At 39.2% G+C, this 21405-nt stretch overlaps 6 protein-coding genes across 6 annotated transcripts in view; 1 reads left to right on the top strand and 5 right to left on the bottom strand.

Moving 5' to 3' along the window:
• Window positions 1-21405, top strand: part of aox5 (aldehyde oxidase 5) — a 33464-nt gene that overhangs the window by 10489 nt on the left and 1570 nt on the right. Inside the window, exons 18-30 of the mRNA XM_039682966.2 lie at window positions 17719-17845; window positions 18007-18129; window positions 18243-18339; window positions 18449-18573; window positions 19163-19296; window positions 19426-19513; window positions 19606-19692; window positions 19861-20052; window positions 20316-20546; window positions 20692-20787; window positions 20881-21009; window positions 21089-21163; window positions 21258-21310. Of these exons, the coding sequence (XP_039538900.2) occupies window positions 17719-17845; window positions 18007-18129; window positions 18243-18339; window positions 18449-18573; window positions 19163-19296; window positions 19426-19513; window positions 19606-19692; window positions 19861-20052; window positions 20316-20546; window positions 20692-20787; window positions 20881-21009; window positions 21089-21163; window positions 21258-21310 (1557 nt within the window). The remainder of the gene's footprint in view (window positions 1-17718; window positions 17846-18006; window positions 18130-18242; window positions 18340-18448; window positions 18574-19162; window positions 19297-19425; window positions 19514-19605; window positions 19693-19860; window positions 20053-20315; window positions 20547-20691; window positions 20788-20880; window positions 21010-21088; window positions 21164-21257; window positions 21311-21405) is intronic.
• On the bottom strand, window positions 201-2454 carry LOC148995791 (hatching enzyme 1.2-like). The gene is made up of 5 exons (XM_089134579.1): window positions 1773-2454; window positions 1612-1690; window positions 1366-1506; window positions 1168-1285; window positions 201-1083 (listed from the first exon to the last, which is right to left on the bottom strand). The coding sequence occupies exons 1-5, from the start codon at window positions 1839-1841 to the stop codon at window positions 693-695; spliced, it is 798 nt and encodes a 265-aa protein (XP_088990705.1). The 5' UTR covers window positions 1842-2454; the 3' UTR covers window positions 201-692.
• LOC148995790 (hatching enzyme 1.2-like) lies at window positions 3410-5288 on the bottom strand. Its single transcript, XM_089134568.1, has 5 exons — window positions 4984-5288; window positions 4821-4899; window positions 4575-4715; window positions 4377-4494; window positions 3410-4292 (listed from the first exon to the last, which is right to left on the bottom strand). The coding sequence occupies exons 1-5, from the start codon at window positions 5050-5052 to the stop codon at window positions 3902-3904; spliced, it is 798 nt and encodes a 265-aa protein (XP_088990694.1). The 5' UTR covers window positions 5053-5288; the 3' UTR covers window positions 3410-3901.
• On the bottom strand, window positions 7126-8334 carry LOC120486807 (hatching enzyme 1.2). The gene is made up of 5 exons (XM_039682963.2): window positions 8251-8334; window positions 8088-8166; window positions 7843-7983; window positions 7645-7762; window positions 7126-7560 (listed from the first exon to the last, which is right to left on the bottom strand). Exons 1-5 carry the CDS (start codon window positions 8317-8319, stop codon window positions 7170-7172), a joined length of 798 nt encoding a protein of 265 aa, XP_039538897.2. The 5' UTR covers window positions 8320-8334; the 3' UTR covers window positions 7126-7169.
• Window positions 12083-14845, bottom strand: LOC120486808 (hatching enzyme 1.2). The gene is made up of 5 exons (XM_089134556.1): window positions 13454-14845; window positions 13291-13369; window positions 13046-13186; window positions 12848-12965; window positions 12083-12763 (listed from the first exon to the last, which is right to left on the bottom strand). Exons 1-5 carry the CDS (start codon window positions 13520-13522, stop codon window positions 12373-12375), a joined length of 798 nt encoding a protein of 265 aa, XP_088990682.1. The 5' UTR covers window positions 13523-14845; the 3' UTR covers window positions 12083-12372.
• Window positions 16014-18656, bottom strand: LOC120486806 (hatching enzyme 1.2). Its single transcript, XM_089134561.1, has 5 exons — window positions 17119-18656; window positions 16956-17034; window positions 16711-16851; window positions 16513-16630; window positions 16014-16428 (listed from the first exon to the last, which is right to left on the bottom strand). The coding sequence occupies exons 1-5, from the start codon at window positions 17185-17187 to the stop codon at window positions 16038-16040; spliced, it is 798 nt and encodes a 265-aa protein (XP_088990687.1). The 5' UTR covers window positions 17188-18656; the 3' UTR covers window positions 16014-16037.

Raw genomic sequence — 21405 nt, 5'->3', positions numbered from 1 at the left:
TCTGGCTCTGGCTTGTGTTCATATAGAAAGCTCCCCGGCAATTTTCTGGAACCAAAGTCTATTGTGAACACAGCCCTTATTTTCACCAGAACTTCTGCACATGTCTACAACTGCATCTTTGGCTGACTTTGTGCTTTAGGTGATCAGATTTATGTCTGCTCGAGACTTTCTCAATCTTTGCCAACTTTGAAAGTTGAGTTTTCTTTACTAGAGGATGCCAGAGCAACAGACTCCAGAAGAGGGTCTTGACACAATAAAGGTCTTTAAAATTGAGGTGTCAAACGGGAAAACTCCCTTTTCAGCTGTGAACAACATATGATTGCACCAGAACTAAATCTCAAAAATCTTTCAAAATCTACATTAACGCATTTTTCAGCCCCCACCAAAAAATATATTTTGTTGAAATGCATAAATCATATACTGTGCCCAGTCCTCCTAAAGGTGGCTTTAATTAGGCTCCAGGAGAAGCTTAATGACACCTTTAATGCTACAATCAAGCACTTCCTCAAAATTGACATTGAATCACAAATAAAGTATGAGTTTGTCTTGCAGTTCACCTTTATTTTTCCCAACCCAACACAATCACACATTTCAGAAATCCAATACCGTTAAAAGACAGAAAGCATAATCTCATTACATTATTCACCTACAGAAACATAAACTATATTCAATTATGTGTTTAAGCCTCATCTTCAGCATCCATACAGCTTGTTGATCCTCAGAACGTCAATTTTGGACAATCCCTGCCTCTGTCCGATTTCCACAGTCCCATCGGGAATGGGAGTGATGGTTTCCAGCCAGGGCTGAATAGCGAAGGCAGTTCTTCCATAGTGCATGATGGAGCCGTAGTCGTATGGGGTGTTTTGGTTGTTGGTGTTCTGTTTCTCGAAGTTGTAGGCCATATCAGGAGAGATGTTCTCATAGTTGATTTTGACATACTTGTCACGATCGCTCCTAGTTTGCTCGTGGTAGAATCCCAGGGCATGATTGAGCTCATGTTGTACGATGCCATTGTACATACAGTCGTCCTTTTTGAGGGAGACCACCTGTTTGCCACCAGTTCTACCAAGAGCAGAGAAGCACCTGAGAGGAGAGAGGAAATAAAGGGGTTAAATATTGATCTGTTAAAGGTCTGTTAAATGTTTCTTGTTGGGATAGTGTTCTCACCCATCTTTGTTCTCAATACTGATGTAGTCGGTCTGAGATGATCTGGCCACAAAGAGGATGCAGGTTTGGGCGTGAAAGACCGACATGGCGTTCGCAATCACTGATTTGTCAAAATTGGCTGCAAAAAGGGTCCACAGGTTTAAAATGGCATCTAAATGAATCGTAGATATGTGCAATGAATGAAGGAGATTCACGTACAGAATTCTCTGCTCACTATGTAAGGGATCTCCACTATGTCGTCAATGTTTTTATTCCACAAACATTGGTTGTTGAGGCAGTAGAGAGCATTTCTGGTTTTGGGAAACATCACATCTCCTTCAAGCAAGAATTCAGAAGATCCTGTATTTAAAGAGAATTATACTGATGAAATAATGCAATTTATTCATAAGTTCCGATCACTTTTTAGAAAGGTGACCCATTGCTGGCTTTATCAAGATGCTTCACCATTGTTGGTTTCTAAAATCCTTGTAGTGATGTCCACAGGTTCAGGCTCTGAGACAAACACATCATCAGACATCTGCTCCTGGTGGTAGAAAAAGATGTTTAAAACAAATCATTTGAGGACTGTTATTGGTTTAAGAGAGAGAGACTAGAAAGGACCTTACCATGAGAGGAGACGCCTGGGCGATGCCAAAGAGCAGCAGAAGAATGGAGAGAGAGGCTCTTGTGTCCATGTTGCCTCGATCAGTGTGTGGAGATGTTCAGGATGCTCCTGTGCTGAGATTTGATGCCTACGAGCTGTTCTGTCTGGACTTTATATTCACCTGAGTAGGTGGGTCTACTGGAGGATTATGGGTGGGGTCTTGGTGTCCAGAGTCTAAAATGTGTACCTTCAGGGAGGAAACTCTGACCTCGCCTGTTGGTCCAAAACTTTAGACAATCATAAAATGTACCTCAGTTTGTTTAACTAATGCCCTAAAATGGGCATGCTGTATTTTTTGGACTTTACCACAAGCCCTAAGACAGTGGTGTACAGGGATGGTCCACAATACCTTAAATATGCTCTGTTGGTAGATTACAAATGAATCCTTATTTGTAAGAACATCTGAGTTCGTTATAGAGATTAGTAAACGACCACAAAAATATTAGCAAGATGGACAACTAGTTATTTAATAGAAACATTTTTGCTTATAGCTAAACTGGAAGCTTCTGATTTGCAGGGAAAATAGGACAATTACTGTGAATTGCTAAAATATTTTCAGGAGAAATGTAGTAATATAGTATTTCATTGCACTACACTGCTTTTTAATTGATATAATTGTTTTGTTACTGAAAAGCAAAATTATTTCAAACAATGACAAAACCACCCCACTGATAAGTAAAGTTTAAACGTTTAACTACGCATAACAATGCTACTGCATTTTAAACATTAAATTGTACATCATAACCAGTTAATGAAAAGTCGCATTTCAACTCTTTGAGGTTCAAAGTTGTGATCAAAAAAGTTTCTAATTCGATTTTTACGGAAGTTATGTATTTTATCATGTAGTCCAGATGGTGTAATCAGTTTTTGCAATCCAGCAGAAAAAAAGCTCTCATTTTATTTTGATTTTAACATCACAGACAAGAAGTTCTGAATCTCATTTTACTTAGAGGTTCTGGGCAGAGGGCGGAGGGGATGTTTTCGGGGAACTGCTCTTGCATAGTGTGATTTTGTTCATCTACAAGGCCAGAGCCTTCCCGTCTGACGTGTAACGTGTAGATGTTCAAAAGTCCCGCTCTTATTGTGTTATCCTCCCAGCAAACAATAACATTGTTTATTGTGCCATTAAGCAGCTTGTTTATTTGTCACCTCTATGGATAGGAAGTAGATCCCTGATCTTGATATCACTCTTGTTTGTAGTGATTGTTATTTTCTTGTTTCTTTGTCAATATGCAATTTTTTTACTGTTCTTCCTCCAGTCAAATAATTCCACAATAACTAAGATCATCACTGCAACACACACCCGACACAGAATCGGCTCTGGCTCTTTTCACACTGATATTTTCCATGATTTATCCCAGTATACAGGTTCTTGTAAGAGTGCCGAATTTTCCAGCATTCTGGCTCTGGCTTGTGTTCATATAGAAAGCTCCCCGGCAATTTTCTGGAACCAAAGTCTATTGTGAACACAGCCCTTATTTTCACCAGAACTTCTGAACATGTCTAGAACTGCATCTTTGGCTGACTTTGTGCTTTAGGTGATCAGATTTATGTCTGCTCGAGACTTTCTCAATCTTTGCCAACTTTGAAAGTTGAATTTTCTTTACTAGAGGATGCCAGAGCAACAGACTCCAGAAGAGGGTCTTGACACAATAAAGGTCTTTAAAATTGAGGTGTCAAATGGGAAAACTCCCTTTTCAGCTGTGAACAACATATGATTGCACCAGAACTAAATCTCAAAAATCTTTCAAAATCTACATTAACGCATTTTTCAGCCCCCACCAAAAAATATATTTTGTTGAAATGCATAAATCATATACTGTGCCCAGTCCTCCTAAAGGTGGCTTTAATTAGGGTCCAGGAGAAGCTTAATGACACCTTTAATGCTACAATCAAGCACTTTCTCAAACTTGACATTGAATCACAAATAAAGTATGAGTTTGTCTTGCAGTTCTCCTTTATTTTTCCCAACCCAACACAATCACACATTTCAGAAATCCAACACCATTAAAAGGACAGAAACATAATCTCATTACATTATTCATCTACAGAAACATGAACTACATTCAATTATGTGTTTAAGCCTCATCTTCAGCATCCATACAGTTTGTTGATCCTCAGAATGTCAATTTTTGACATTCCCTTTCTCTGTCCGATTTCCACAGTCCCATCGGGAATGGGAGTGATGGTTTCCAGCCAGGGCTGAATGGCGAAGGCAGTTCTTCCATAGTGCATGATGGAGCCGTAGTCGTATGGAGTTTTTTGGTTGTTGGTGTTCTGTTTCTCGAAGTTGTAGGCCATATCAGGAGAGATGTTCTCAAAGTTGATTCTGACATACTTGTCACGATCGCTCCTAGTTTGCTCGTGGTAGAATCCCAGGGCATGATTGAGCTCATGTTGTACGATGCCAGTGTACACACAGCCGTACCTATTGAGGGAGACCACCTGTTTGCCACCAGTTCTACCTAGAGCAGAGAAGCACCTGAGAGGAGAGAGGAAATAAAGGGGTTAAATATTGATCTGTTAAAGGTCTGTTAAATGTTTCTTGTTGGGATAGTGTTCTCACCCATCTTTGTTCTCAATACTGATGTAGTCGGTCTGAGATGATCTGGCCACAAAGCGGATGCAGGTTTTATCGTGAAAGACCGACAGGGCGTTCTCAATCACCGATTTGTCAAAATTGGCTGCAAAAAGGGTCCACAGGTTTAAAATGGCAACTATATGAATCGTAGATATGTGCAATGAATGAAGGAGATTCACGTACAGAATTCTCTGCTCACTATGTAAGGGATCTCCACTATGTCGTCAGAGTTTTTCTTCCACAAACAGTAGTTGTTGAGGCAGTAGAGAGCATTTCTGGTTTTGGGAAACATCACATCTCCTTCAAGCAAGACTTCAGAAGATCCTGTATTTAAAGAGAATTATACTGATGAAATAATGCAATTTATTCATAAATCCAGATCACTTTTCAGAAACGTGACCCATTGCTGGCTTTATCAAGATGCTTCACCATTGTTGGTTTCTAAAATCCTTGTAGTGATGTCCACAGGTTCAGGCTCTGAGACAAACACATCATCAGACATCTGCTCCTGGTGGTAGAAACAGAGATGTTTAAAACAAATCATTTGAGGACTGTTAATGGTTTAAGAGAGAGAGACTAGAAAGGACCTTACCATGAGAGGAGACGCCTGGGCGATGCCAAAAAGCAGCAGAAGAATGGAGAGAGAGGCTCTTGTGTCCATGTTGCCTCAGTGTGTGGAGATGTTCAGGATGCTCCTGTGCTGAGATTTGATGCCTACGAGCTGTTCTGTCTGGACTTTATATTCACCTGAGTAGGTGGGTCTACTGGAGGATTATGGGTGGGGTCTTGGTTTCCAGAGTCTAAAATGTGTACCTTCAGGGAGGAAACTCTGACCTCGCCTGTTGGTCCAAAACTTTAGACAATCATAAAATGTACCTCAGTTTGTTTAACTAATGCCCTAAAATGGGCATGCTGTATTTTTTGGACTTTACCACAAGCCCTAAGACAGTGGTGTACAGGGATGGTCAACAATACCTTAAATATGCTCTGTTGGTAGATTACAAATGAATCCTTATTTGTAAGAACATCTGAGTTCGTTATAGAGATTAGTAAACGACCACAAAAATATTAGCAAGATGGACAACTAGTTATTTAATAGAAACATTTTTGCTTATAGCTAAACTGGAAGCTTCTGATTTGCAGGGAAAATAGGACAATTACTGTGAATTGCTAAAATATTTTCAGGAGAAATGTAGTAATATAGTATTTCATTGCACTACACCGCTTCTTAACTGATATAATTATTTTGTTACTGAAAAGCAAAATTATTTTAAACAATGACAAAACAAACTGGCTGATTAATAAGGTAGTTTAATCGTTTAACTACGCATAACAATGCTACTTCATTTTAAACATTAAACTGTACTACATCATAACCAGTTAATGAAAAGTCACATTTCAACTCTTTGAGGTTCAAAGTTTTGATCAAAAAAGTTTCTAATTCGATTTTTACGGAAGTTATGTATTTTATCATGTAGTCCAGATGGTGTAATCAGTTTTTGCAATCCAGCAGAAAAAAAGCTCTCATTTTATTTTGATTTTAACATCACAGACAAGAAGTTCTGAATCTCATTTTACTTAGAGGTTCTGGGCAGAGGGCGGAGGGGATGTTTTCGGGGAACTGCTCTTGCATAGTGTGATTTTGTTCATCTACAAGGCCAGAGCCTTCCCGTCTGACGTGTAACGTACGTGTTCAAAAGTCCCGCTCTTATTGTGTTATCCTCCCAGCAAACAATAACATTGTTTATGGTGTCATTAAGCAGCTTGTTTATTTGTCACCTCCATGGATAGGAAGTAGATCCCTGATCCTGATATCACTCTTGTTTTTAGTGAATTTAATTTTTGTTGTATTTTTGTCAATATGCAATTTTTTACTGTTCTTCCTCCAGTCAAATAATTCCACAATAACTAAGATCATCACTGCAACACACACCCGACACAGAATCGGCTCTGGCTCTTTTCACACTGATATTTTCCGCGATTTATCCCAGTATAGTATTATTACAGGTTCTTGTAAGAGTGCCGAATTTTCCAGCATTCTGGCTCTGGCTTGTGTTCATATAGAAAGCTCCCCGGCAATTTTCTGGAACCAAAGTCTATTGTGAACACAGCCCTTATTTTCACCAGAACTACTGAACATGTCTACAACTGCATCTTTGGCTGACTTTGTGCTTTAGGTGATCAGATTTATGTCTGCTCGAGACTTTCTCAATCTTTGCCAACTTTAAAAGTTGAATTTTCTTTACTAGAAGATGCCAGAGCAACAGACTCCAGAAGAGGGTCTTGACACAATAAAGGTCTTTAAAATTGAAGTGTCAAACGGGAAAACTCCCTTTTCAGCTGTGAACAACATATGATTGCACCAGAACTAAATCTCAAAAATCTTTCAAAATCTACATTAACGCATTTTTCAGCCCCCACCAAAAAATATATTTTGTTGAAATGCATAAATCATAAACTGTGCCCCATCTGCACAAAATTGTCCCCTATCTGCATAAAATGCATAAATCATGAACTGTCTCCTAAGGTTAAGCATTATTAGGCTCCAGGAGAAGCTTAATGACACCTTTAATGCTACAATCAAGCACTTTCTTAAACTTGAAATTGAATCACAAATAAATTATTAGTTTGTCTTGCAGTTCACCTTTATTTTTCCCAACCCAAAACACAATCACACATTTCAGAAATCCAACACCATTAAAGGACAGAAACATAATCTGATTACATGATTCATCAACAGACACAAACTATGTTCAATTATGTGTTTAAGCCTCATCTTCAGCATCCATACAGCTTGTTGATCCTCAGAATGTCAATTTTTGACATTCCCTGCCTCTGTCCGATTTCCACAGTCCCATCGGGAATGGGAGTGATGGTTTCCAGCCAGGGCTGAATGGCGAAGGCAGTTCTTCCATAGTGCATGATGGAGCCGTAGTCGTATGGAGTTTTTTGGTTGTTGGTGTTCTGTTTCTCGAAGTTGTAGGCCATATCAGGAGAGATGTTCTCAAAGTTGATTTTGACATACTTGTCACGATCGCTCCTAGTTTGCTCGTGGTAGAATCCCAGGGCATGATTGAGCTCATGTTGTACGATGCCAGTGTACACACAGCCGTACCTATTGAGGGAGACCACCTGTTTGCCACCAGTTCTACCTAGAGCAGAGAAGCACCTGAGAGGAGAGAGGAAATAAAGGGGTTAAATATTGATCTGTTAAAGGTCTGTTAAATGTTTCTTGTTGGGATAGTGTTCTCACCCATCTTTGTTCTCAATACTGATGTAGTCGGTCTGAGATGATCTGGCCACAAAGCGGATGCAGGTTTTATCGTGAAAGACCGACAGGGCGTTCGCAATCACTGATTTGTCAAAATTGGCTGCAAAAAGGGTCCACAGGTTTAAAATGACATCTAAATGAATCGTAGATATGTGCAATGAATGAAGGAGATTCACGTACAGAATTCTCTGCTCACTATGTAAGGGATCTCCACTATGTCGTCAGAGTTTTTCTTCCACAAACAGTAGTTGTTGAGGCAGTAGAGAGCATTTCTGGTTTTGGGAAACATCACATCTCCTTCAAGCAAGACTTCAGAAGATCCTGTATTTGAAGAGAAATTGATGTAATAATGCAATATATTCATAAATCCCGACCACTTTTCAGAAAGGTGCCCCATTGCTGGCTTTATCTACAAGATGCTTTACCATTGTTGGTTTCTAAAATCCTTGTAGTGATGTCCACAGGTTCAGGCTCTGAGACAAACACATCATCAGACATCTGCTCCTGGTGGTAGAAACAGAGATGTTTAAAACAAATCATTTGAGGACTGTTAATGGTTTAAGAGAGAGAGACTAGAAAGGACCTTACCATGAGAGGAGATGCCTGGGCGATGCCAAAAAGCAGCAGAAGAATGGAGAGAGAGGCTCTTGTGTCCATGTTGCCTCGATCAGTGTGTGGAGATGTTCAGGATGCTCCTGTGCTGAGATTTGATGCCTACGAGCTGTTCTGTCTGGACTTTATATTCACCTGAGTAGGTGGGTCTACTGGAGGATTATGGGTGGGGTCTTGGTGTCCAGAGTCTAAAATGTGTACCTTCAGGGAGGAAACTCTGACCTCGCCTGTTGGTCCAAAACTTTAGACAATCATAAAATGTACCTCAGTTTGTTTAACTAATTCCCTAAAATGGGCATGCTGTATTTTTTGGACTTTACCACAAGCCCTAAGACAGTGGTGTACAGGGATGGTCCACAATACCTTAAATATGCTCTGTTGGTAGATTACAAATGAATCCTTATTTGTAAGAACATCTGAGTTCGTTATAGAGATTAGTAAACGACCACAAAAATATTAGCAAGATGGACAACTAGTTATTTAATAGAAACATTTTTGTTTATAGCTAAACTGGAAGCTTCTGATTTGCAGGGAAAATAGGACAATTACTGTGAATTGCTAAAATATTTTCAGGAGAAATGTAGTAATATAGTATTTCATTGCACTACACCGCTTCTTAATTGAAATAATCGTTTTGTTACTGAAAAGCAAAATTATTTCAAACAATGACAAAACCACCCCACTGATAAGTAAAGTAGTTTAAACGTTTAACAACGCATAACAAAGGTACTGCATTTTAAACATTAAATTGTACATCATAACCAGTTAATGAAATGTCGCATTTCAACTCTTTGAGGTTCAAAGTTTTGATCAAAAAAGTTTCTAATTCGATTTTTACAGAAGTTATGTATTTTATCATGTAGTCCAGATGGTGTAATCAGTTTTTGCAATCCAGCAGAAAAAAAAGCTCTCATTTTATTTTGATTTTAACATCACAGACAAGAAGTTCTGAATCTCATTTTACTTAGAGGTTCTGGGCGGAGGGGATGTTTTCGGGGAACTGCTCTTGCATAGTGTGATTTTGTTCATCTACAAAGCCAGAGCGTTCCCGTCTGAAGTGTGACGTACGTGTTCAAAAGTCCCGCTCTTATTGTGTTATCCTCCCAGCAAACAATAACATTGTTTATTGTGCCATTAAGCAGCTTGTTCATTTGTCACCTCCATGGATAGGAAGTACATCCCTGATCTTGATATCACTCTTGTTTTTAGTGATTTTAATTTTATTGTATTTTTGTCAATATGCATTTTTTTTTACTGTTCTTCCTCCAGTCAAATAATTCCACAATAACTAAGATCATCACTGCAACACACACCCGACACAGAATCGGCTCTGGCTCTTTTCACACTGATATTTTCCATGATTTATCCCAGTATAGTATTATTACAGGTTCTTGTAAGAGTGCCGAATTTTCCAGCATTCTGGCTCTGGCTTGTGTTCATATAGAAAGCTCCCCGGCAATTTTCTGGAACCAAAGTCTATTGTGAACACAGCCCTTATTTTCACCAGAACTTCTGCACATGTCTACAACTGCATCTTTGGCTGACTTTGTGCTTTAGGTGATCAGATTTATGTCTGCTCGAGACTTTCTCAATCTTTGCCAACTTTGAAAGTTGAGTTTTCTTTACTAGAAGATGCCAGAGCAACAGACTCCAGAAGAGGGTCTTGACACAATAAAGGTCTTTAAAATTGAAGTGTCAAACGGGAAAACTCCCTTTTCAGCTGTGAACAACATATGATTGCACCAGAACTAAATCTCAAAAATCTTTCAAAATCTACATTAACGCATTTTTCAGCCCCCACCAAAAAATATATTTTGTTGAAATGCATAAATCATATACTGTGCCCAGTCCTCCTAAAGGTGGCTTTAATTAGGGTCCAGGAGAAGCTTAATGACACCTTTAATGCTACAATCAAGCACTTTCTCAAACTTGACATTGAATCAAAAATAAAGTATGAGTTTGTCTTGCAGTTCACCTTTATTTTTCCCAACCCAACACAATCACACATTTCAGAAATCCAACACCGTTAAAAGACAGAAAGCATAATCTCATTACATTATTCATCTACAGAAACATAAACTATATTCAATTATGTGTTTAAGCCTCATCTTCAGCATCCATACAGCTTGTTGATCCTCAGAATGTCAATTTTTGACATTCCCTGCCTCTGTCCGATTTCCACAGTCCCATCGTGGAAATCGTTTGTTTAACTAATTCCCTAAAATGGGCATGCTGTATTTTTTGGACTTTACCACAAGCCCTAAGACAGTGGTGTACAGGGATGGTCCACAATACAGTACCTTAAATATGCTCTGTTGGTAGATTACAAATGAATCCTTATTTGTAAGAACACCTGAGTTCGTTATAGAGATTAGTAAACGACCACAAAAATATTAGCAAGATGGACAACTAGTTATTTAATAGAAACATTTTTGCTTATAGCTAAACTGGAAGCTTCTGATTTGCAGGGAAAATAGGACAATTACTGTGAATTGCTAAAATATTTTCATGCGAAATGTAGTAAAATAGTATTTCATTGCACTACACCGCTTCTTAATTGAAATAATTGTTTTGTTACTGAAAAGCAAAATTATTTTAAACAATGACAAAACAAACTGGCTGATTAATAAGGTAGTTTAATCGTTTAACTACGCATAACAATGCTACTGTATTTTAAACATTAAACTGTACTACATCATAACCAGTTAATGAAAAGTCGCATTTCAACTCTTTGAGGTTCAAAGTTTTGATCAAAGAAGTTTCTAATTCGATTTTTACAGAAGTTATGTACTTTATCAAGTAGTCCAGATGGTGTAATCAGTTTTTGCAATCCAGCAGAAAAAAAAGCTCTCATTTTATTTTGATTTTAACATCACAGACAAGAAGTTCTGAATCTCATTTTACTTAGAGGTTCTGGGCGGAGGGGATGTTTTCGGGGAACTGCTCTTGCATAGTGTGATTTTGTTCATCTACAAAGCCAGAGCGTTCCCGTCTGAAGTGTGACGTACGTGTTCAAAAGTCCCGCTCTTATTGTGTTATCCTCCCAGCAAACAATAACATTGTTTATTGTGCCATTAAGCAGCTTGTTCATTTGTCACCTCCATGGATAGGAAGTACATCCCTGATCTTGATATCACTCTTGTTTTTAGTGAATTTAATTGTTGTTGTATTTTTGTCAATATGCATTTTTTTTACTGTTCTTCCTCCAGTCAAATAATTCCACAATAACTAAGATCATCACTGCAACACACACCCGACACAGAATCGGCTCTGGCTCTTTTCACACTGATATTTTCCATGATTTATCCCAGTATAGTATTATTACAGGTTCTTGTAAGAGTGCCGAATTTTCCAGCATTCTGGCTCTGGCTTGTGTTCATATAGAAAGCTCCCCGGCAATTTTCTGGAACCAAAGTCTATTGTGAACACAGCCCTTATTTTCACCAGAACTTCTGCACATGTCTACAACTGCATCTTTGGCTGACTTTGTGCTTTAGGTGATCAGATTTATGTCTGCTCGAGACTTTCTCAATCTTTGCCAACTTTGAAAGTTGAGTTTTCTTTACTAGAGGATGCAAGAGCAACAGACTCCAGAAGAGGGTCTTGACACAATAAAGGTCTCTAAAATTGAAGTGTCAAACGGGAAAACTCCCTTTTCAGCTGTGAACAACATATGATTGCACCAGAACTAAATCTCAAAAATCTTTCAAAATCTACAATAACGCATTTTTCAGCCCCCACCAAAAAATATATTTTGTTGAAATGCATAAATCATATACTGTGCCCCATCTGCACAAAATTGTCCCCTATCTGCATAAAATGCATAAATCATGAACTGTCTCCTAAGGTTAAGCATTATTAGGCTCCAGGAGAAGCTTAATGACACCTTTAATGCTACAATCAAGCACTTTCTTAAACTTGAAATTGAATCACAAATAAATTATTAGTTTGTCTTGCAGTTCACCTTTATTTTTCCCAACCCAAAACACAATCACACATTTCAGAAATCCAACACCATTAAAGGACAGAAACATAATCTGATTACATGATTCATCAACAGACACAAACTATGTTCAATTATGTGTTTAAGCCTCATCTTCAGCATCCATACAGCTTGTTGATCCTCAGAATGTCAATTTTTGACATTCCCTGCCTCTGTCCGATTTCCACAGTCCCATCGGGAATGGGAGTGATGGTTTCCAGCCAGGGCTGAATGGCGAAGGCAGTTCTTCCATAGTGCATGATGGAGCCGTAGTCGTATGGAGTTTTTTGGTTGTTGGTGTTCTGTTTCTCGAAGTTGTAGGCCATATCAGGAGAGATGTTCTCAAAGTTGATTTTGACATACTTGTCACGATCGCTCCTAGTTTGCTCGTGGTAGAATCCCAGGGCATGATTGAGCTCATGTTGTACGATGCCAGTGTACACACAGCCGTACCTATTGAGGGAGACCACCTGTTTGCCACCAGTTCTACCTAGAGCAGAGAAGCACCTGAGAGGAGAGAGGAAATAAAGGGGTTAAATATTGATCTGTTAAAGGTCTGTTAAATGTTTCTTGTTGGGATAGTGTTCTCACCCATCTTTGTTCTCAATACTGATGTAGTCGGTCTGAGATGATCTGGCCACAAAGCGGATGCAGGTTTTATCGTGAAAGACCGACAGGGCGTTCGCAATCACTGATTTGTCAAAATTGGCTGCAAAAAGGGTCCACAGGTTTAAAATGGCATCTAAATGAATCGTAGATATGTGCAATGAATGAAGGAGATTCACGTACAGAATTCTCTGCTCACTATGTAAGGGATCTCCACTATGTCGTCAGAGTTTTTCTTCCACAAACAGTAGTTGTTGAGGCAGTAGAGAGCATTTCTGGTTTTGGGAAACATCACATCTCCTTCAAGCAAGACTTCAGAAGATCCTGTATTTGAAGAGAAATTGATGTAATAATGCAATATATTCATAAATCCCGACCACTTTTCAGAAAGGTGACCCATTGCTGGCTTTATCTACAAGATGCTTTACCATTGTTGGTTTCTAAAATCCTTGTAGTGATGTCCACAGGTTCAGGCTCTGAGACAAACACATCATCAGACATCTGCTCCTGGTGGTAGAAACAGAGATGTTTAATACAAATCATTTGAGGACTGTTATTGGTTTAAGAGAGAGAGACTAGAAAGGACCTTACCATGAGAGGAGATGCCTGGGCGATGCCAAAAAGCAGCAGAAGAATGGAGAGAGAGGCTCTTGTGTCCATGTTGCCTCGATCAGTGTGTGGAGATGTTCAGGATGCTCCTGTGCTGAGATTTGATGCCTACGAGCTGTTCTGTCTGGACTTTATATTCACCTGAGTAGGTGGGTCTACTGGAGGATTATGGGTGGGGTCTTGGTGTCCAGAGTCTAAAATGTGTACCTTCAGGGAGGAAACTCTGACCTCGCCTGTTGGTCCAAAACTTTAGACAATCATAAAATGTACCTCAGTTTGTTTAACTAATTCCCTAAAATGGGCATGCTGTATTTTTTGGACTTTACCACAAGCCCTAAGACAGTGGTGTACAGGGATGGTCCACAATACCTTAAATATGCTCTGTTGGTAGATTACAAATGAATCCTTATTTGTAAGAACACCTGAGTTCGTTATAGAGATTAGTAAACGACCACAAAAATATTAGCAAGATGGACAACTAGTTATTTAATAGAAACATTTTTGCTTATAGCTAAACTGGAAGCTTCTGATTTGCAGGGAAAATAGGACAATTACTGTGAATTGCTAAAATATTTTCATGAGAAATGTAGTAATATAGTATTTCATTGCACTACACCGCTTCTTAATTGAAATAATTGTTTTGTTACTGAAAAGCAAAATTATTTCAAACAATGACAAAACAAACTGGCTGATTAATAAGGTAGTTTAATCGTTTAACTACGCATAACAATGCTACTGTATTTTAAACATTAAACTGTACTACATCATAACTAGTTAAAGAAAAGTCACATTTCAACTCTTTGAGGTTTAATGTTTTGATCAAAAAAGTTTCTAATTCGATTTTTACAAAAGTTATGTATTTTATTTTGTACTCCAGATGTTATAATCAGTTTTTGCAATCCAGCAGAAAAAAAAATGCTCAAAATTTATTTAGATTTTAACATCACAGACAAGAAGTTGTGAATCTCATTTACGTAGCGATTCTGGGTGGAGGGGTGAGGCGGATGTTTTCTGGGAACTGCTCTTGCATAGTTTGATTTTGTTCATCTACAAGGCCAGAGCGTTCCCGTCTGACGTGTAACGTACATGTTCAAAAGTCCCGCTCTTATTGTGTTATCCTCCCAGCAAACAATAACATTGTTTATTGTGCCATTAAGCAGCTTGTTCATTTGTCACCTCCATGGGTAGGAAGTACATCCCTGATCCTGAGATCACTCTTGTTTGTAGTGATTGTTATTTTCTTGTTTCTTTGTCAATATGCAATTTTTTTACTGTTCTTCCTCCAGTCAAATAGTTCCACAATAACTAAGATCATCACTGCAACACACACCCGACACAGAATCGGCTCTGGCTCTTTTCACACTGATATTTTCTATTATTACTTGGGTGTTGTATGAGTGCCAAATTGTCCAGCATTCTGGCTCTGGCTTGTGTTCATATAGAAAGCTCCCTGACAATTTTCTGGAACCAAAGTCTATTGTGAACACAGCCCTTATTTTCACCAGAACTTCTGCACATGTCTACAACTGCATCTTTGGCTGACTTTGTGCTTCATGTGATCAGATTTATGTCTGTTCGAGACTTTCTCAATCTTTGCCAACTTTGAAAGTTGTTTTTTTTCAGACTGATCTCATGAAGTAGCGTGTGTATGACACGCCAATTCGTATTTCCATTTTTGGCGTGCTATCAAAACGCATAATAGCTTTTCAGCGTGTTTATGAACGCCGTTGACTTAACGTTATTACTGTATATATAAATATATGACTTACCTCAACCCCGTCCCTAAACCTAACCGTCACTGGGGTTAATGGCATTTATGATTGTTCCCCCTACCATCCTAGGAAAAAAAAAAAGATCGCTCCCCAGATGTAGATCTACATTTTGCTTCGTTTCGCGCGGACATTTGACGGCGTGTACAGACACGCGGAATCACTCGGACGTTAATGGCGTAGACATACATGCATACACGCGGATAGCTCAAAATGCGTAGAGATAACACGCCACTTGACTCGAAAGTGGCGTGTATGTTTACGGAAAAGTCATGATGTCATGTTGTTTTTTTACATTTTTTTTATTTTTTACTAGAGGATGCAAGAGCAACAGACTCCAGAAGAGGGTCTTGGCACAATAAAGGTCTTTAAAATTGAGGTGTCAAACAGGAAAACTCCCTTTTCAGCTGTGAACAACATATGATTGCACCAGAACTAAATCTCAAAAATCTTTCAAAATCTACATTATAGCATTTTTCCACCCCCACCAAAAAATATATTTTGTTGAAATGCATAAATCATATACTGTGCCCAGTCCTCCTAAAGGTGGCTTTAATTAGGGTCCAGGAGAAGCTTAATGACACCTTTAATGCTACAATCAAGCACTTCCTCAAAATTGACATTGAATCACAAATAAAGTATTAGTTTGTCTTGCAGTGTAGCTTTATTTTCCCCAACCCAACACAATCACACATTTCAGAAATCCAACACCATTGAAATGACAGAAACATAATCTCATTACATTATTCATCTACAGAAACATGAACTACATCCAATTATGCGTTTAAGCCTCATCTTCAGCATTCATACAGTTTGTTGATCCTTAGAATGTCAATTTTGGACATTCCCTTTCTCTGTCCGATTTCCACAGTCCCATCGGGAATGGGAGTGATGGTTTCCAGCCAGGGCTGAATGGCGAAGGCAGTTCTTCCATAGTGCATGATGGAGCTGTAGTCGTATGGAGTTTTTTGGTTGTTGGTGTTCTGTTTCTCGAAGTTGTAGGCCATATCAGGAGAGATGTTCTCAAAGTTGATTCTGACATACTTGTCACGATCGCTCCTAGTTTGCTCGTGGTAGAATCCCAGGGCATGATTGAGCTCATGTTGTACGATGCCAGTGTACACACAGCCGTACCTATTGAGGGAGACCACCTGTTTGCCACCAGTTCTACCTAGAGCAGAGAAGCACCTGAGAGGAGAGAGGAAATAAAGGGGTTAAATATTGATCTGTTAAAGGTCTGTTAAATGTTTCTTGTTGGGATAGTGTTCTCACCCATCTTTGTTCTCAATACTGATGTAGTCGGTCTGAGATGATCTGGCCACAAAGCGGATGCAGGTTTTATCGTGAAAGACCGACAGGGCGTTCGCAATCACTGATTTGTCAAAACTGGCTGCCAAAAGGGTCCACAGGTTTAAAATGACATCTAAATGAATCGTAGATATGTGCAATGAATGAAGGAGATTCACGTACAGAATTCTCTGCTCACTATGTAAGGGATCTCCACTATGTTGTCAGAGTTTTTCTTCCAGAAACAGTAGTTGTTGAGGCAGTAGAGAGCATTTCTGGTTTTGGGAAACACCACATCTCCTTCAAGCAAGACTTCAGAAGATCCTGTATTTGAAGAGAAATTGATGTAATAATGCAATATATTCATAAATCCCGACCACTTTTCAGAAATGTGACCCATTGCTGGCTTTATCTACAAGATGCTTCACCATTGTTGGTTTCTAAAATCCTTGTAGTGATGTCCACAGGTTCAGGCTCTGAGACAAACACATCATCAGACATCTGCTCCTGGTGGTAGAAACAGAGATGTTTAAAACAAATCATTTGAGGACTGTTATTGGTTTAAGAGAGAGAGACTAGAAAGGACCTTACCATGAGAGGAGACGCCTGGGCGATGCCAAAAAGCAGCAGAAGAATGGAGAGAGAGGCTCTTGTGTCCATGTTGCCTCGATCAGTGTGTGGAGATGTTCAGGATGCTCCTGTGCTGAGATTTGATGCCTACGAGCTGTTCTGTCTGGACTTTATATTCACCTGAGTAGGTGGGTCTACTGGAGGATTATGGGTAGGGTCTTGGTGTCCAGAGTCTAAAATGTGTACCTTCAGGGAGGAAACTCTGACCTCGCCTGTTGGTCCAAAACTTTAGACAATCATAAAATGTACCTCAGTTTGTTTAACTAATTCCCTAAAATGGACTGTAGCTTTTGGACTTTATCATGTTTCCTAAGACAGTCACAGTGGACAGCTTTTCTGTCTGGACTTATATTCACCGGAGTAAGTTGGTTTACTGGAGGATTATGGGTAGGGTCTTAGTGTCCAGAGACTAATGTGTTTAACAGAAGGGAGTGCACTCTATGTTAAGTCCAAAGCTTTTTAGAATCAAGAGTAACCAAACTTGTTGAACTAATTAATTTAACAATGGATGCACTACTTAAATTTGGGAATCAAATTTTCGTCTGAACCTTATCACATCAGCTCTATAGATGCATCAGTGGCTCTAGCCATGCCTGGAGTGGTCGCCTTCGTCTCTGCCAAGGATGTTCCTGGTCAGAATCAAAGACTCTGGTTCAACAACCCAGAGGAGCTTTTTGCAGAAGAGGAGGTACTACAATAAACATTGCTGGTCCCGAGATACATCTGAATACTAAATTATTTCTACTTCAGATTAGATTCTTCAAGCTTTATAAGCCATCAACAGTGATGTTATTTATTTCTATTTCAGGTACTTTGTAATGATATGTTTTGTCTCTTTACCTTTTCCAGGTCATCTGTGTGGGGCAGATTATTGGTGCCATTGTCGCTGAGACCAGACAACAAGCCAAAAGAGCAGCCGAGCAGGTGGCCATTACTTACCAGGACATCCAACCTATCTTTTTTACTATAGAGGTATTTCTAAACAAATTTACATTAATAAAACACTTAATGGAGTGCTACATGAAAGTTTGGGAGCAGCACTTATCTTTTATCCTGCTAATCACAAAATCTTTCTTTTTATTAAGGAGGCCATAGAACACCAGTCCTTTTTTGACCCCAAGAGAAAACTGGAAAGAGGAAATGTCGAAGAAGCATTTGAGAAAGCTGACCACATACTGGAGGGTTTGTACAAATATATATGAATCCTTATATATCTCTTGAAATAGAAATCTTTTTTAAACCGTTATTTATTTTTTTCGATTCAATCTGAATAATCACTCTTATCTCACAGGTGAGCAGTATATGGGTGGCCAGGAACATTTCTACATGGAAACTCAGGGACTGATTGCGATTCCTAAGGGAGAAGCAAGTGAAATGGAGCTCTTTGTTGCCAGTCAGCATGCAGCTTATACTCAGGTTTGTATTACCCCAATGACATACATTGATGAATATGAATCAATATAAGGATATTCATATTTTTATGTAAATTACCTTAAAAAAAAAACAAGCTGATCTCATGAAGTAGCGTGTGTATGACACGCCAATTCGTATTTCCATTTTTGGCGTGCTATCAAGACGCATAATCGCCTTTCAGCGTGTTTATGAACGCCGTTGACTTACCGTTATATAAATATATGACTTACCTCAACCCCGTCCCTAAACCTAACCGTCACTGGGGTTAATGGCATTTATAACTGTTCCCTTACCATCCAAGGTAAAAAAAAAAGATATGACTTACCTCAACCCCATCCCTAAACTTAACCGTCACTGGGGTTAATGGCATTTATGACTGGAGATTTGACTGCGTGTACAGACACGCAGAATGATGCGGACGTTAATGGCGTAGACATATACGCATACACGCGGATAGCTCAAAATGCGTGGAGATAACACGCCACCTGACTCGAAAGTGGCGTATATGTTTACGCAAAAGTCATGATGTCATGTTGAAAAAAAAGGACATTATGAAAACGACAGTATTGGCATAATTTCCTTTTTGAAACAGGAAGTGGTGGGTATCACTCTTGGAATTGACTCCAATAAGATCACATGTCATGTGAAGAGGCTGGGAGGTGGATTTGGTGGTAAAGTCATGAAGATTGCATCCTTATCTGCCATCGCTGCTACGGCCGCTTACAAGTATGGCAAAATATGGGAAACTCTTTCTTCTTTTCATTTGGATGTGAAATTTGTGAAATTTAAAGAAAAGTTGTTTTGAAGATTTTAAAACAATGCTGATTCTAAGTATTGACTAAAATCGATCCACAGGACTGGCCGTGCTGTGCGATGTGTTCTAGAACGGGGAGATGACATGCTCATCACCAGTGGCAGATCCCCTTTCTTGGGGAAGTATAAAGTAATTTGACATTATGGGTAATAGTTTTTTTGACATCACTGGACAACTGTGCATCACAACAGCTTCCAACAAGTCCTATCTTTTTCCTACAGGTTGGATACATGAATGATGGAACAATCCTGGCTGCTGATATTACATACTACAGTAATGGAGGATGCACTCTTGACGAATCCTCTTTTGTAAGTTGTTTTTTTATAAACAGGCATGAAATATTGAAATTCAAATAAGTCAGTCCTCAAGGCTTGCAAAGAGAGACACTATCATGGATCTAAGTTTACCTTGAATTCGTATATATGTAGGTCAGTCGCCAAGTCACATACCGTTTACTTTTTGTAATTTCCGACCAGATCATGGAGAAAGCGCTTCTTCACATGGATAATGGTTACAAAATCCCTAATCTACGTGGACGTGGACTGGTGTGCAAGACCTACTTACCCTCATATACAGCATTCCGTGGCTTTGGTGGACCTCAGGGTTTGACCATCATCGAAAGCGTGCTTCACGAAGTGGCTGTCAAGTGTGGCTTGCCTACACATCAGGTGGGACCTGAAAACAGAACAAGACCAAACACATGTCAAACAGTGCTTTAAAGGTTTGAAATTTGAGCTGATAACCAAAAGATTGTATGTTTAAGTGTTGATTCAAGATGTTATCGAGGTTGCTGAGTTGTTGAGAAGTGTCAGTTTTTGCCATCATAAATTTGCTGCAGTGAGATTATTTTGGTGTCTTAACTTGACGGGCCTTCTGCTCAACTCTCTGAAAAAAAATAAATAATAATAATTTAAAAAATCATAACTTCCAGGTGAGAGACATCAACTTGTACAAGGACGAGAAATGCTACACCCACCACAAGCAGCTCTTTTCCCCCCAAGACATGGTGCGGTGCTGGAACGAGTGTCTGGAAAAATCCGACTATACCCATCGATGCCTGTTAATTGAGCAGTTTAACGCCCACAATCACTGGAAGAAGCGAGGGATCTCCATTGTCCCATTGAAGTTTGGCATTGGATTCTCCAAGGGCTTCTATAACCAGGTTGGTGAAAACTTGTGAGATTGCACATAAAATGGTGCATTTTGGTTTGAAGCTTCACACGACCCCTTTAAAGGTTTTAACTTGGTATTAGTAAAGAGTAAAGACTACTATTAAGAATTTCCAATCTTGGAAAATGTCTCTTCAGGGAGCAGCATTGCTGAACATCTACAAAGATGGATCGGTTCTCATTTCTCATGGGGGAACAGAGATGGGTCAAGGTATCAACACCAAAGCCACACAGGTACGATGAGTCCCAGTGTCAAACAATGGATCCAAATTCATACATCACATGAAATATGCCAGTTGCAACATGTCTATCTTCGACAAATTGCAGATAGCCAGTCGCATTTTGAAGGTTCCAATGTCTTCGATCCACATCAAGGAGACCTGCACAGGAAACGTGCCCAATGCTGCACCATCCGCTGCATCCTTTGGCACGGATGCTGTCGGCATGGCGGTCAAGGTATAGCGATAGTCATCCATTTACAAGTATTTACATGCACTTTTTTTTCACAGCTGAAATTGTTATATTTTTCATGTAGAATGGTTGTGAGAAACTAATGAGACGTCTGGAGCCACTCATTAAGAAACATCCCTCATACACCTGGCAGCAACTGGTTAGTATGAGTGATATCCAAATACTCAAAAAGTGAATTAAAGATGTTACAGTGAGAGCCAAAGGAGAATCACTTACTGTATCTATGTTTCCAGGTGGTGGAAGCATATTGCCAGAAGATCAGTTTGTCAGCAACAGGTTTCTTCATGTAAGTGTTCGACCGTGATGTAGCATAATTTAGCCGCATGGTAAAATTTTTGAGCATCCAACAAATTATGTTTTATTAGTATTTGTTTGTGATAT

The sequence above is a fragment of the Pimephales promelas genome, chromosome 2 (assembly GCF_988280905.1).
Source record: "Pimephales promelas chromosome 2, fPimPro1.hap1.1, whole genome shotgun sequence".
Taxonomy (NCBI): Eukaryota; Metazoa; Chordata; class Actinopteri; order Cypriniformes; family Leuciscidae; genus Pimephales; species Pimephales promelas.
Note: the sequence above shows the minus strand (reverse complement) of the source record. Positions and strands in the feature narration are given on the sequence as shown.

Coding starts and splice junctions, on each gene's coding strand:
- LOC148995791 (XM_089134579.1), bottom strand. CDS start 1,841: ATGGACACAAGAGCCTCTCTCTCCATTCTTCTGCTGCTCTTTGGCATC. Junction 1,286..1,365: donor CATAGTGAGCAGAGAATTCT/GTACGTGAATCT, acceptor CCCTTTTTGCAG/CCAATTTTGACAAATCAGTG. Junction 1,084..1,167: donor AGTATTGAGAACAAAGATGG/GTGAGAACACTA, acceptor CTCTCCTCTCAG/GTGCTTCTCTGCTCTTGGTA.
- LOC148995790 (XM_089134568.1), bottom strand. CDS start 5,052: ATGGACACAAGAGCCTCTCTCTCCATTCTTCTGCTGCTTTTTGGCATC. Junction 4,716..4,820: donor GATTTTAGAAACCAACAATG/GTGAAGCATCTT, acceptor CTTTAAATACAG/GATCTTCTGAAGTCTTGCTT. Junction 4,293..4,376: donor AGTATTGAGAACAAAGATGG/GTGAGAACACTA, acceptor CTCTCCTCTCAG/GTGCTTCTCTGCTCTAGGTA.
- LOC120486807 (XM_039682963.2), bottom strand. CDS start 8,319: ATGGACACAAGAGCCTCTCTCTCCATTCTTCTGCTGCTTTTTGGCATC. Junction 7,763..7,842: donor CATAGTGAGCAGAGAATTCT/GTACGTGAATCT, acceptor CCCTTTTTGCAG/CCAATTTTGACAAATCAGTG. Junction 7,561..7,644: donor AGTATTGAGAACAAAGATGG/GTGAGAACACTA, acceptor CTCTCCTCTCAG/GTGCTTCTCTGCTCTAGGTA.
- LOC120486808 (XM_089134556.1), bottom strand. CDS start 13,522: ATGGACACAAGAGCCTCTCTCTCCATTCTTCTGCTGCTTTTTGGCATC. Junction 12,966..13,045: donor CATAGTGAGCAGAGAATTCT/GTACGTGAATCT, acceptor CCCTTTTTGCAG/CCAATTTTGACAAATCAGTG. Junction 12,764..12,847: donor AGTATTGAGAACAAAGATGG/GTGAGAACACTA, acceptor CTCTCCTCTCAG/GTGCTTCTCTGCTCTAGGTA.
- LOC120486806 (XM_089134561.1), bottom strand. CDS start 17,187: ATGGACACAAGAGCCTCTCTCTCCATTCTTCTGCTGCTTTTTGGCATC. Junction 16,852..16,955: donor GATTTTAGAAACCAACAATG/GTGAAGCATCTT, acceptor CTTCAAATACAG/GATCTTCTGAAGTCTTGCTT. Junction 16,631..16,710: donor CATAGTGAGCAGAGAATTCT/GTACGTGAATCT, acceptor CCCTTTTGGCAG/CCAGTTTTGACAAATCAGTG.